Genomic DNA, 15,236 nt, shown 5'->3' with positions numbered 1-15,236 from the left:
AGCAGAGAGAGGACAAGTCGGCAGTCTTCATTTTCATGCTGCCTTCATACCTCTTTTGGGGTTTGAAGTACACAGACAAAAGAAGAATGTTAACAAAAGAAATACATGTTCTAATTACACTTAGATTTTAAAGTATTTAAATGTCTGCCATATTTGAAAAATTCACTCAGAAGTAAAAAGAGCTTCAGGAATGATTTGCTACTGAGTACCGGCTCCAGGCGCTTCAGGTGCTGGTGTAAGTTAAGCGCGAGTCGATCCCACCATCGGCCTCTGCTGTCAGGACAATAAATTCTCTGAGACAAAAGGCTTTCAAGTTCCTTGACAGCTTCCTATTGCAACAATAACAAAGAAAGCTTATTAGACTCACAAAAAGTCAGCTGTAATTATATTTATAAGCCCATAGGATTGCTAAAGTATATTTATGATGCATATTTTTCCATTCTGTAATAAGGCCAAGGACCCTGGACTGACAGGTCAGGGACTTTGAGATGCATTTGAGTTCACCCAGGTCCCTGGCCGGCTGGCACTGAGCTTATGGAGGTCTGTGAGCACCACACACAATGTTCTCTGCAAACCAAGTCAACCAGGCCAGAGCCACAAGAATCAAACTCCAGGCAACTGAGCGACGGACAGGGCTGGGTTCCCACATGCTTCTGGGAACCCAGCCGGTCACGGGACCAACAGCCAGAAGGATTTGGAGTAGGCAGGACAGTAAAGAAGAGTGTCCTCATCCAAGCACCCCATCGCAACAGGAAAACCCTCTGGTCTAGATTTATGTACAGACTGGTCATTCTGTGTGTTAAATGGTTTATGGATCTCTTCGAAACATGTAATGATTTACCCCAGAAAAATGCCTAAACCCCCATACACATACAATTTTAGGGTCTGCAGACTTCCCTGAAGCCCATCCATGAGTCCTCTTGGGATTCACAGCCCCAGGTCAAGAACCAGCTGAGCATATATATTCTTTGTAAGATACCACTTTTCAATGCAGAAATTTCAAACACAACAAAAGTGAACTCTAGCAACTTCACAATGTTTAATATCAGGATATGACCAAATTTCTGATTTGTGATTATAAATTTTCTCCAGACAATCCGTGACAGCTGAGAGGGAAGCATAATGAGATGGGAGATTTGCACCCGAGAGACTGTGGGGTGCTCCCAAGCCTCACACCGAGGTCTCAGAGAGACACAGGCTCAGGCTGCAGAGACCTGTGCGGGGCTCCTACAGCCTCCACCCACCACCCGCAGCCATCCTGGAACACGGACTCAGCAACTCACAAGCAAACAAAGCAGTTGTTTGTCTCCAGTTGTCCTCTCTCTACTAACACCAGAGACAGCAGGCTGCCTACATTAAATATGCCTTCATCCTATTACTGTGTCCTGACCAAGTATGTGGGAAATGCTGCCAGCCCGGTAGGTTTTCCTCCACAGTTTACTGCTGTCACCTCTGTAAAAGGTGGGGCAGGGATTTGCGCTCTAACCTCGTACATGTGAATTCTCTGCAGTATTTCAACAGTTCGAGACAAAATCCTCGTGTAAATCCACCCAACAGTAAAACACCGCAGAAAGAGTGGTAAGTCCTCATGGTATCTAAAATGAAGATTTACACCAGTAGTTTAGTGATTTGGTTTATTTGTTGTAAGACATTATAAGAAGTAACAAAGCAGAATGAAGTCCTATCTTTTAAGATATATGTTAAATACTTTTGGTTGTGCACAGTTTTCTACACCATAAACCTACATTTCCACAGCAAGCTGTCAAGTCCTAGGACATTCACTCAGTGGAGTAAAATGAGAACAACTATTCTAAATACTCTACAAATACTCTAAACCAGGGTCAGCAAACTCCAGCCCACAGGCCAAACCCAGGGCCCTTATTTTCTAAGTCCTGCAAACTAAGAATGGTTTTTACCTTTTTAAATAGTTAAAATAAATCAAAAGGACAAAAATACTCTGTGGCATGTGAAAATTACATGGAACTCAAATCTTGGTGTCCGTAAACAAAAAAATTACATGGAACTCAAATTCTGGTGTCCGTAAACAAAGTTTGTTGGAACACAGCCATGCTCATTTATTTATGTACCGCCTGTGGCTGCTTTTGCCCAACAAAACAGAGTGAGGTCACTGCCACAGAGACCACATGGCCTGCAAAGCCAAAAATATTGACAATCTGGCCTTTTACAGAGAATTTTTATCAACCTCTGTTCTATAGGACTCTAATTTCCTGGCTATGATTTTTAAGTTGATGTTATTTCTTTATAAGATGTCCATCCTGAATATTTTTTTGAAAGAGGCACTTGATAATGCTAATTTTTCTCATCACAATTTAACAACAAAGCAAAAAATTTCTCAACAAAATACCAAAGATGTTTAACATTTTTCAATCAAAACAATGAAAGATCTTGTGCTGTGTTCTTGGAACGTTTAGAGTAAAAAGCTCGTTTGGCTGAGCTGTCTGTAACTGAATAACATCTTCTTGAGGTTCCACTGGAAGAACACACCTAGTGCACCGCCCACATCTGTCCTGCTGCTGGTTTCCCTCGCATCTGAATTCAGCTCAGCAGTGCCTAGAGAAGCCAGCACACCAAAAGATGGCAAGCTGAATACAGTATTTGTTCACGTGAATGTCTGTTGCACAGGGATCTGAGTTACATATTATAAAATTCACTTTAAACTTTCAAACATTTCCTTCTATTTCACACACCACTTTGACTCTATGCAAAGCCAGTAAAAAATTCAGTTCCACAGCTGGTTTAACCACAGAGCAAAAGGAGTATATTCTTCATGAAGAAAGTTACCTTCAGTAGCTGGAACAACTTGGTCAATGTGTAAATTTTGGTAGGTACCTAAAAAAAGATCTCACCTCAGAGAAGGGTGGTTTTTCAGTTTGTTCCAATCTTTTTTTGCACATTGAGAGAGCTCCTTAGCCTCTTCCCAGTTCCCATTGGCCATTGCGGTAGAAATGTCATTCAGCATGTGCACAGCTGCTGCATATCTGGGGGTCAGGGGGAGATGTCATCCAACTTTTTAAATATGAATGAGTTTTTCCATAAAATTACCACATCCTAGCCACTAGATCTAATTCTGAAGGGTAAAAGTGTGGCTTTGAAAATATGAGGGTCGTTTAAACTTTATTCAGTAATAATTTAACATAAATACCCTACTGGAGTGGCCTAGAAGAACTGATACAGGCTGCCCAACTAAAAAGATAAAAAACTGTACTATTATACAACATGTTTCATTATCTAAATGTGATAATGGTCAGCTCAACATTCCTGATTTTAAGCACTCATTCACTCATTCATTCAACAATATGGCAGCAACCATGTAAACACATAACTGACTTCAGAACTGTAGTAAGGTGCAGATCTGATAATTTAATCATTTATAGCCAGAGGGATACTGACCAAGCTAAAAGAATTACTTAGGATATTTCAAAAATACTTCAAGAGACACCCTTTCAGAGATGGCAATGCTTTGAAATATCATCACTTAGCTGAAGAAAGACTTCTCATTGCTTTTTTAAATATTAGAACCAAAGACATTTGACCAACAGATTCTGTGACATTTGGAGTGCACATTCATTGTATTTTGGACTCACATCTAAAAGCATACAGTATCAGTATGTATAAACACTGTAAAATAAGACTAAAATAAATTGCCTCCAAATGTAAAAATTTCCTTACAAACTCTTAAATCTAATTCTTTTATAATATGCTGTTCGTTCAACTCCATGGCTTCAAACACCATCCATGTGCCAGTGACTCTCAAAATTTTCTCTCTCTCCAGGCTAGACCCATTCCCTGTGCCCCTGACAGCATTTCCAATGCCACACAGGACAGCTCAGAGTGGGCGGCTCAAGGGCAGCCCACACACTGACCCCCACAGAACCAACACCCCCGCTGCTCCTCTGCCCACCCCTCACTGGACAGTACCACCACCCAAGGTGAAGCACCAGAGCCGCCCTTGCTCCACTCCTTCCTCCTCCCCTACATCTAATCAGGACCAAGTCTCTTCTGCTTCCAAACTATCATATGTGTATTCACTTCTCTCCACTGCCTCCACCACCAGCCCAGTCCACACCACCTCCAGGGTCTCCAATCAGACCACCACTAAGATCACACCAACCTTCCTACAGCTTCTCTTGTTCCCCTCTAACCCCTGTCCACGAGATGCTTTTGTAAAAACATGAAATGGATCACTCACTTGCCTAAATCTTTTTAATGGCTTCCCATTCCTAAGAGAACAGCTTTGGTCTGCTCACCAGGGCTCTGAGGCTGAGCAGCCTCCGATCCCCATGTTCCTGGCTAACTTGCCCTTGCCCTACTGCCCCATGGAGCTTTAGCCACAGAGGTCTCCTCAACTTCTCCAACTCAGCAAGCTCTTTCCTGCCGCAGGGCCTATGTACACACTCACCCCGTTGCCTGGACGCAGGCACCCAGACCCTGAGGTGGCTACCTCCTTCTCACTCTCAAGTCCTACTTCTCCAGGGCCACTCTCCCTGACACTCTTTCAAGCAGAACTTCTCCTTCCTGCCCCTCGATTACCACAGCACTTTTCACAGACTCTAATTACTCTCTTTATTTTCTACCTCTCCAGTGAAACATAACCCCACACTGGCCAAAGCCCTATCTTGCTCGCTGCTGCCCCACTACCCTGCCACATAATAGGTACTCAACACTCATTTTTCTTGAATAAATGAGAAAAAAGAAAAGAAAGGGACAAATTATCTCAAGTACAGAGGTAGACAGGCCAGGTATCATATTATCAGATATTACATAATATTACCCTTCTGGAAGTCAATTAAATCCAATTTCATTTACATGTTAAGGCCCTTTGCATAACAAAGGGGGTTTTAATTATTTTTACTACTTACAGCATACTTACTTTCTAGAAAGATGGTTTATTTTTTCTCCCTAGCCTCCCCTCCCCACTTTTTATAATAACTTGTCAACCATGGTTTTGTCATAGAACTAGGAAGTAATCCCCCTTAGATATAACAGTAATAATGACAATTATAATAGTAATTAACCTAATCTAGGCACTGCCCCCCAGGCCAGGCTATAAGCATTTCACATGCACTAACACATATGTATAAGAATATACTATTATTCTCCCCATTTTATAGATGAGGAAACTGAGGCATAATGTGGCTTCACAAATCATTAGTATAAAGAGACTGCAACTTGGCTTCAGGGTACACATGCTCACAAACTAGAAAAACATAAAGCCATTAAAAACAAAAAAGGTAAAAAGACATGAGACAACTAAAAACAAGGTAAGAGGAAATAGTCCGATTAGAAGATCTGACTAAAAAAGTTATTCCAGTTAAACATTAGTGAGATACTGACCTTCCTGATAGCTAAGGCAAAATGGGCTAAAACTCAGTTAATTATATAATTTCAATAACTTACTTTTTAAAGCACATGACTTTTCTAGAAACACTTAAAGGACTTCCCAAAAAGCAAATATCAGAATTTATTTCAGTTAAATTTGAGTCTGAAGTCTTAGAGCAAGAATCAAAAGTGACATTTTAGGAAATCCAAATTAATTTTTCTTATAGAAAGTGTTTTTCTTTTTTAGGAAATTCAATTATTTTTTCCTGTGAGACCTACACTATTCTTTCTTATCAAAATCTATTTTTTAAATCAGTAATCCTATTTTTTGCTTATTTGTTGTGCTTCTATTATTATTTTTAATTGCCACATACTTATATTTATGGGGTACAGTACAAGCAGTATGATATTTATATGTATACAATGTGTAATAACCAAATCAGGCAATTAGCATATCATCATCTCAAACTTTTATCATTTCTTTGTGTTGGGAACATTCAAAATCCACTTTTGTAGCTATTTGAAAATATACAATAAATTGTTAATTATAATCACCCTATGATGCTATAGAACACTAGAACTTTTTCGTATCTAGCTGCACTTTTATATTCGTTAACCAAACTTTGGTTACCCACCGGCCCCCAACCTTCCCAGCCTCACACTCTCTACTTCTATGAGACCAGCTTTTTTTTAGCTTCCACAGGAGTGAGAACATGCGGTATTTATCTTTCTGTGCCTGGCTTATTTCACTTAACATAATGTCCTGTGAGCTCATCCATATTGTCATGAACAACAGAATTTTGTTCTTTTTTATGGTTAAATAGTATTCTATTGTGCATATACATACTACACTTTACTATATACTATATATATACACGTGCACACACCACATTTTGTTTCTCTTTGTTTTTATAGGGACAAGGTCTCACTCTGTCACCCAGGCTGGAGCACAGTGGCACATTCATAGCTCACTGCAGACCCAAGCTCCTGGCCTCAAGCAATCCTCCTGCCTCAGCCTCCCAAGTAACTGGAACTACAGGCATGTACCACCATGCTCAGCTAATTTTTAAATTTTTTTTTAGATGTGGGGTCTCACTATGTTGTCCAGGCTGGTCTTCAAATCCTCACCTTAAGCCATCCTTGCACCTCAGCCTCCCAAAGTGCTGGGATTACAGGCATGAGCCACTGAGCCCAGCTGCACATTTTCTTTATCCATTCATCTGTTGAGGGACGCTTAGGTCAATTCCATATTTTAGCTATTGTGAATAGTGCTGTAATAAACATGAGAGTATAGATATCTCTTCAATATACTGATTTCCTTTGTTTTGGATATATACCAGTAGTGGGATTGCTTGATCATATGGTAGTTTTATTTTTAGTTGAAAACCTACTTTTGCTGGTCCCACTAAATTTTCACTTAATCCGTATACCAATATAAATTAGTGAAAATTTCTGATGTATATGATTCTAATATACAGTACACAAGCAACCTTATCCGAAGTGTTATGACTAGAAAAACATTCATCTTCAGCCTTGCTCAGGACAACAACATATTCATAAGGCAGGCTTGTTAAAATGTCTGTATTAAAAAAATACTCCCTGCCAAAGCACTCTGGGAACATACGCCAGGGAAAATTTTTATAGCTCTAACTCAAAATTCCTTAGTTTTTGGAAACCTTAATCTAAGCACATTTCTGTATTCTCCCTATGTCTTAGAAGTGTACACAAGTGAGGCAAAAAAGATACAAAAAATAAACTTCAAAACTGTTTTGGCTATGGACTTAATGTTTCTAGTTTGGCTGGTGAAAAAATAATGTTTTACTAAATTTTGAAATATGCAGACAGACATGATAGTGCGCTAACATGATCTTACCTGATAAGATCTTCTCTGTCTTGGAAGATCTGGGTTTTCCGACTGATGGTGTAACTAGGAAATGCCACTCGGCCGAGGTTGACCAACAGCACCGTGGAAAGCTGTCCCTGACCCCCACAGGCAGCGTCTTCATCTTCTGTCGAGTCAGTCAGTGAAAACAGCAGCAAGATCCGGGAAAACACAGCCCTCGGGCCTTTACAGAGTCTTAGTGACTGTCCAGCCATGTCTTTAGCTCTGAAAAATGTAAAATATAGTCTTTTGATTTTTTAAGTATTTCGATACCAGATTTTACAAATTATTTTCATCTAAAATAAAGAGAAATGGCATTCACTATTCTAAACACTGGAGTGTTCCTCGACCTCTCTGGGGCTCAGAGCCCTCCGAGGGATACAGAGGATAAATGAACCTACATCTCCACATGGTTTGGCTCAATAAAAGTGCTTCCTTATCCAGACGCAGAGTAGGATGGAGTTTACCCTAGTGAGCAACACTTCAAATGCCAGGAAAACGTTCATGAAAGTATGCCTTATTTGACATTAGCAATTCTTGATTTTTGATTCAAGTAATGATATATTAATAGATTAAACAAGAGGTATTTATTTAAAACGTCACTATCAAAGGCTCTTGGTAAAGATTTTGTGTACCAGGAAGTAGTACATGTAGGTACAAGGTTTGGTGCTGTTCCCTAAGGTACAACGTGGTCCAGGGGCATCTCCCCACAATGGAGATGGGCTCTTTGAAGCCCTCAAAGAGTTCAAAGGCTTCCCAAGGATAAAGAAACCATGTGCAGTCTGTGGTAAATTGCTATGTTTACACTCAAGAAAAGTTGCAGATTAAGATTGCCTGATTACACTATTTTTAGTAAACCAAAAATTTACTAAAATAAAAATCTGACTGAATAGTTTATCCTAAAATCCTATAAGAATCACAGTTAAAACTATTTTTCTTGAATAATAAAATACTAGAATTCACCAAAGGCCTACTGCCTACCAATTTTTCTTGGTCCTGGAAGTCAGGACAGTATTACAAGAATTCTGAATAATAAGCCAAGAAAGAATTCAGACTATTATAAATAAGGTTCTCCAAGCCTTCACAGTCTAATTGCAACTGAAATAAGCAATTACAATTCAAAAAAGTAAAAGTATACAATCTATTATAATAAGTTAATATATGCTGTCAACATTTTAAATGTTTTTACTGTAACAGTAGCCAACAAAACCTTTTTAAAATCACTGCACCAATTCCAGGCTGATTCTTGCCCCACGTGAAGACTGAACGCTGTTTGGCCAATTTGAGAAAGGCGTCCATCAGCTGCTGTTTCTGCCCAGTGGGATTCACCAGGTGGAAGGTCTTGGCCAGGGATTTTAGTTCAGGAGCAGAAAGGAGCTCAAGCACTTCAGAGAGTTCTTGCAACTCAGATTCTGAAATGATTAAAAAAATTTTTTTATATCGTTTTAAAGAATTTTAACATTTTCTAGCTTTATTTATTTTAGTCAGATACAATTAAATGAAATTCTACTGTAGAAACTTTAGTTTGCCAAACTAATTACTAAAGAATGTGGAAAATATATGTCTCTTAAAAGTTACCAAATAATAGAATTTCTCACTAATAAGTAAAGGAAAATGTTACTAAAATAAAGACGGATAGCGACATGGTTTGGGCATTGCACTTAAAAGCTTCTGGAATACATATTCACTTTCTCATCAAAGTCTCCAGTGGCACTGCTCACACCAGGTCACAGAGTGACCTCATCATCAGTCCTCCTCATCCCATGGGCCTCTCAGCATCCATGAACACATCCTGCTACTGTGGGCCCCAAACACCATTCCAGGCCTAGGGGTTCACCTGAATCAGACCTAGCTGGTCTCTGCCTTTAAGGCATTCAGTTTAGGACAGCACCTTCTTCCTCCATTCAACAAATACTTACTGAGTGCGCCCTGCATGCCCGGTAACATTCTAAGGCCTTGTGTGTGCTGCAATTAGCAAAGTCTTTGTCCACAGGAGCTTACCTCCTAACATCACAACTAAACAAACAGGTATATAAGTCAGGTGGTAATAAATGCTATAAAGAAAAACAAAACTGGTTCAAACTGAACATGACAGGCAGGCTGGCTGTATTTTGACACATGGTGGTCAGGCAACCCTGCAGAGGTGACACAGAGCAGAGGTGAATGAAATGACAGATAAGCTATGTGGCCACTAGATCCTTGAGTGCAGCCTTTTGACTGAATCCAGATTTTACCGAACAAATCCTTTAAATAAAGTGAAGTTTGGATTTGTTCGAGGGGCCATACTTGGGGATCTGGAGGGCTACAGGTGGCCTTGAGGCCGCAGGTTCCCCAGCCCTCAACTCCGTAGCAAGCGTGCACTCTGCCTGGTGAAGAACACTGAGCGCTATGTGGCCTCAGCAGAGGGAGCAAGAGGGATGGGACAGAAGATGAGGTCAGAGGAACAGCCAGAGCCAGGCTCCATGGAGCTGTGTGAAGCCTAGGTAGGACTTAAACTTGACTAAGTGCCACGGTAACCCCAGGGTTATGGTTTGGTTGCTTAAGGTCATTTAAAGGTAAGTCAAGGCTCACCTGCAGCACTCACTGGCATGCCTGTCAGACCTGTCAGTTTATGGACTCTGTACCAGCTCTTCTGAGTCAGGTAGGGACTGAGACTCAATCTCCCAGGTGACCCTATTGGCACTGGCCCCACGTCCCACCACCTAACCATGCACATCCAAGCTCCTTCACTGAGCTTTCATGCCTCTCCCCCAACTTTCCCCATCTCATCCCACCCAGCCGCACTCACACCCTAACCATCACCCTAACTTCATCCTTACTCACTGCTCCCCACTATAAACTCTGCCCCAAAGAAGCCATCTGGCTTGACTTGCTTATTTTGGTCTCAAATGTCAGGAACTTGAACTGAAGGCTCACATCTTTCATTTTCTTTATACCTCAGGAAATACTGTACTCAATATTGTATTCAACATGGGTAGGTACTTAATGAATGCTACTGACAAGACAACCAAGGGTATCACTGCAAAAGAAGATAGACTCTCCTTCAGTGTTCACATAGGCATAAAGCACTTCCACAGTTCTTCAGGCAATCAACTTATAATAAGAGCTGTACGTGCATGCATGTGGGAGCAGATGAAGTTTTGGAGGCAATACTGGTTTCAAACAAACCAGCTTTATTCTATCAAAAAGATGAGGACTCTGAATGAGATTAGTCAAGTTCTCGCTGGAAGGAGAGTGCTAAAGAGCTTTGTATTTCATCTGTGGCACACACCCACATGTCTATCCCTAGGAGAGAGACTTTGGTCGTAAACCTGCAACAGTCAAGAAAGCAACAGGAGACAATCTTTCATTATGCTAAGATTCTTAATTCAGGCTAAGAATGGCTTTAGCAACTCATGAATAATCTGTTGTCCTAAAATTAAAATTCAATTAAAAAAAACTAATTACTATGTACCAGGCACCAACCAGGAGAGGGCACCATACAATATTACTGCCATTCTGCAGAAACTTAATTCTTCAGATCATATTTTCGTTTCACATTTCCTTCTACTAATCATACCTGTCTGTAGAAAGCCTGTATGTTTCAATTCTTCAATTACAGGTGTTAAGTCTGGGGCAATCTCTTCATATTCTATTTTATTCATCTTAATCCAGCTTAATTTACGTTGGAAGAGCCTTACATATAACTTCTGACCATTAGCTGCAATAAAGTTAAGAAAAACGGTGAAAAACACTACCTTCTTTCTAAAAAGAACATACAAATATCATTTACTTTTTAAACTTGAGGTTAATAAACACTCTATTAGAAATATATGTGTTTAACATAAGTATAATGGTGTCATTTTATGGTATAGACCATTAAAAAAGTTCTAATTTGGTAATGATTATTGCTCATTTTAAAACTCCTAAAATCAAGTTCCCCCATTTTCTAGCCACCAACCTTTCTACTCCCTCAGAAAAGCCCTATCCAGAATTCTAGTTATTTTGTTCTCTGCTTCTTTAGTTTAATATGTATTATTCTATTTTTGGTCAAAAATAATCTGAAAAGAATTTTCAAAAAAAAAAAAAAAATCTAGCTTTGGTAGGACAGTGATCTTGGCCAAGCTTCTTCATTAACCTATTTGGTCTCAGTTTCCCTATTACTCATATTATCTTTAAATTTCAGCCAAATCTAAAATGGTGTAATTGTATTTTTAAAATGTTTAACATTTATTTGAAATTATTTTTCTTTAAAAAGGCAAAACCAATAAGCAATAGTTATTTTTCCACACAGACATAGTGTACCTGATTCTCTGTGGAGAGAGTAAGACACAAGAATATACAGAACCTGCACTAGGGAAACTGTTCCTATTTCTCAATTATATGGAAGCATAGAGCCACCAAGCACTCAAACAAATACTTGTATGAATGCCATCAGTAGAGATCTGTGACTACTCTGAATAGAAAAGCCAATGTGATAGCATTATGTCCATCTTCTGGTGAGAACAGCACAAGTAGAGATAGAAGCTATGCAGATACTTTACATAACTGCACCCAGAGAAATATCGCTCACATGTTAAAAAGTAATCCAGGAAATACGGTAATTCCACTCTATGACTATCAAACAAAAATCCTTATCTTAAACATCAGTAGTAATATTCAAGACTTTTCTTTTTTTGTAATCTACTGAGGGGTCATGCAAGGTTACATTTTACTAGAGGACAGTGTGACCACCAAGTAAGCTTTTCCTACCTTGCACAGAGTCAGTTCCACAGAGCCACCATGGCCCTCTGGATTAACAGTACAGTGACACAAGGGTGGCTTTTGCTCCAAACCTGCACTACTGGCTTAGAGCCACCACTGGCTGCCAAGGACTTGAGGCATAGACTAACACTTTTAAATGAACCAATTTACTTGAAAGTTTCCATTTCCTCCACACCCTGTCCTTAAAAGGCACAGTCCATGAATTGAAAATGTTCGAGTAAAGAAAATATGCCTCAGGTTGGTTTGTTTTTTCTTGCATTTTATTTTACTTTTTTTTTTTTTTTTGAGGAAATGGTGTGTGAAAATAACAAAACAACCTAACAGTAAGCTTAATTATGTTCTCAAAATCCAAAGTATACTTTTCTAAGTCACACTGTATTTTTTTAATCTGGAAAAGGTTGTTTTATAATCATCAAATATAGCTATAAAGGAAAAACAGCTGCTTCCATTTTAACCAAAGTACAGCACGCAGCAGCAGACATCACCAGAAACAAAATCTCATCTTTTTTCTGTGCATATTCTTCTCAACACAAACCTTGTAGTAGCTCAGATTCCCCTGAGCACTCCCACAGAGGACTCGCAAAACCACAGTGACTCCTGGTGGTCATCAGATTATGGCCCATCACATCACACCCAAATCAGGACAGCAAAGGAGAAACAAAAACTCAAAAGCAAATAGGCTTACAATACCTGACAACTGATAAAATTTAGTTACAATTCCCTTCTCCTGTTCATCAAAGAGCATCAGATCATCTTCATTCTCAAGTACAGCTTTCAGCACCACAAGGAAGCTCCGAAGATAGTAGGGATGACTCGGTGGCATTTGAGTTGTTTGACCAGGACCATCACAGCTTGACTCTTGCAACAGAGGAATACTGCAAGTGATTTCATTCTTTAAATTACTGTCACCTTTCAGAGGAAGCTCTTGGATGTTACTCCATTTAGAAGCATCATTTGTAGAACTATGAGAGTTCACCTCTGAATGGGGCAACCGTGTTTCAGCTTCTGAAGCAACAGTCATTTTTACTTCTTCACAACTACATGCCTCATGTTTTTCAACACCTTTACCATCCACACCTTTGATACTCTCTTGCCTTACAAGACTGTCTTCTGAAGTACACTTTAATTTATTCCCAAGAGTTAAATCTGGTGCAAATAACATGGGAGCATTATCTGAGAAGCCAGGGGTGAGGGCTGATTTCCCACATTCCTTTTGGCTTTCAGCTTCCTTTATTTTACTGCCTCTTACTATGTGTTCGGGAACACTCTCTTCCTTTGGAGAATCACATGTAAACATGTTTTCCTTCTGAGAACTGTTTTCCAAAATTTGATCGTTGTCCTCAGTTTCTGAACAGTTATCAACCAGGCTCTTAACAACTGTGGAGTCATAACTCTGTGGACTAGGACTGGCAAATTCCTCATTCTTATCTATTGATTTTCTGGCCTTTGTGTATTTTCTGGACAATTTGGATGACAGGCTTCCCAAAGAAATGATTTTCACACTGTGATTTCTCAGCTCATCTTGATTCTTGCACACCAGGCCACAAGTACTTTTAAAGTAGGGACTGGTCTGCTGTTTTATGCCCATTTTTACTGAATCCCTTTGGCCAGGGATTAAATCTGTCTTTCGTGGTGATGACTTCTTTGGTGTTACATCTTCTAAAACAATATTGGTTAAATCTACTGTAGACATATTTGAATTCTTTAAGCCAACCTGCACTGGATCAACTTGAACGTCATCGTTGTTAGCACACATTTCATCAAGGTGTCGGTTTAACTCATATCTTGGCACCATTTTACTACAAATGGGGCATGCAAGTTTAGCAGGTGGTGCATTGTTAAAAAATGAAATTATAGAATTAGATGATTTTTTTTTAGTCTTGCTGATGGATAAGCTTCTACGAGGCCTTTTTTTGTCAGGAGATTTCCCTTCCGACATCATGAGTATAAGAAAAACTGGGTGTTCCAAATAATAAAACACAGGATACCTCAAGTCAAAGATAGCAATGGTTTACTTCTATTTCCTTGACTTGCAATAACCAAAAGTGAGATTCTATTTGGCCTCATGTTATTCGTTTAGACAGCTTCTTCTTTCTACAACATGAAACACATGTGGATTAAAAACATTTTATAAATTCAAGAAGGGAGAAAAAATTCTAAAACACAGAAAGGCAGTATCTCCCGGGATGAAGAGACAACCCTGGGCTTGAGACAGGAGACCAAGGCTGCACGATCAGCTCTGCACGAAATCTTAGCGTGTCCCTTATCACAAAATGAAGAAGCTGGACTTGTAAGAGTGATTTCTAAGATATCTTTAAGAGCTAAAACTATCCGTTTTTAAAAAGAGACAATTTGACTATTCCAGACCACTGCATCGGTAACTTTTTCCGCGTGAGATGATGACTATCCGCGCGTATCCCAAGGTGATTCTTGCCCCACAGGCCTGCACAGACGAAAGGCCCAAGCCACGTGAATCTGTGCACAAGCCTGGCTGCCACCACCGCGGCTTCCGCTCCGAACCCCAGAGGCCCGGGCGAGCACGCGGCCAAGCCCGGGCCTCCCCGCTCCCTCCCTCGGTGCCCGGCCGCCGCGATCCCAACCCGGCAGCCCGCGCCTCCCACCTGGCTCCGCGCGCCGGCGCCTCCAGGCATTCGCAGCCGATCCTCGCGTCTCGATTCCACAGGCTTGGCAACTAGAGATTCGAGTAATCGATCTCCGTGCCTTTTCACGTTAAAGGCTTCCATGCTGGTGGCTAAGTGGGCTGAGCCCCGAGGACACCCGAGGACCTCCATCTTTTCACACCTGGAGCGGCGGGCAGCCCTGCGCGCCCCTGCACGCCTTCTCTGCGGCTGTGTACTCCCACGGGACCCCTTTCCCAGTCGGTGGCAAGGCTGAGCAATCTAAACCTGTTTGGTGGAGGAGCAAAACCGCCTCCTGGGAGAAGACATAGGCAACTTCTATAACCAACAAGAGGATAACGTGGACTCTATTTAAGCAAAGTCTTGCGAATCAGCAAGAGGGACGGCTCAGTGTTGTGCTGCGCTTTCCAAAAGACTGTACTGATTGATCACCGGTTATCTGATACATCCATGTAAATGACATCAAGAGCAAATAATAATATGTAGTAATTAGGGTGTGATGGGTCTTGAGTATTTATTACTTTTGTTTTTAATATATCTTATTTGTCAGGTTATATAATTTAACTTTTAATAATGGGAAATTAGCAATCAGCTCTGGAGCACTGATACCAGCTGGTTCTGGCCTACCCATG

The 15,236-nt window shown here is 40.4% G+C and overlaps 1 protein-coding gene across 3 annotated transcripts in view; it reads right to left on the bottom strand.

Annotated features, from left to right (window-relative positions):
• Positions 1–14,595, bottom strand: part of FAN1 (FANCD2 and FANCI associated nuclease 1) — a 33,445-nt gene extending 18,850 nt beyond the window's left edge. For 2 of the 3 annotated variants that reach the window (XM_045561836.1, XM_045561838.1), the window contains exons 1-7: positions 12,656–14,595; positions 10,782–10,922; positions 8,433–8,634; positions 7,214–7,447; positions 2,868–2,999; positions 1,487–1,595; positions 210–329 (exon numbers count right to left, since the gene is read on the bottom strand). In XM_045561836.1, coding sequence (XP_045417792.1) covers positions 210–329; positions 1,487–1,595; positions 2,868–2,999; positions 7,214–7,447; positions 8,433–8,634; positions 10,782–10,922; positions 12,656–13,907 — 2,190 coding nt within the window. In that variant the 5' untranslated portion in view covers positions 13,908–14,595. The remainder of the gene's footprint in view (positions 1–209; positions 330–1,486; positions 1,596–2,867; positions 3,000–7,213; positions 7,448–8,432; positions 8,635–10,781; positions 10,923–12,655) is intronic. The other variant, XM_045561837.1, reaches the window with a different exon arrangement.
• Between the last annotated feature and the right edge of the window lie 641 nt (positions 14,596–15,236).

Source organism: Lemur catta, chromosome 9 (assembly GCF_020740605.2).
Source record: "Lemur catta isolate mLemCat1 chromosome 9, mLemCat1.pri, whole genome shotgun sequence".
Taxonomy (NCBI): domain Eukaryota; kingdom Metazoa; phylum Chordata; class Mammalia; order Primates; family Lemuridae; genus Lemur; species Lemur catta.
This window is presented reverse-complemented; position numbering and strand designations above follow the sequence as displayed.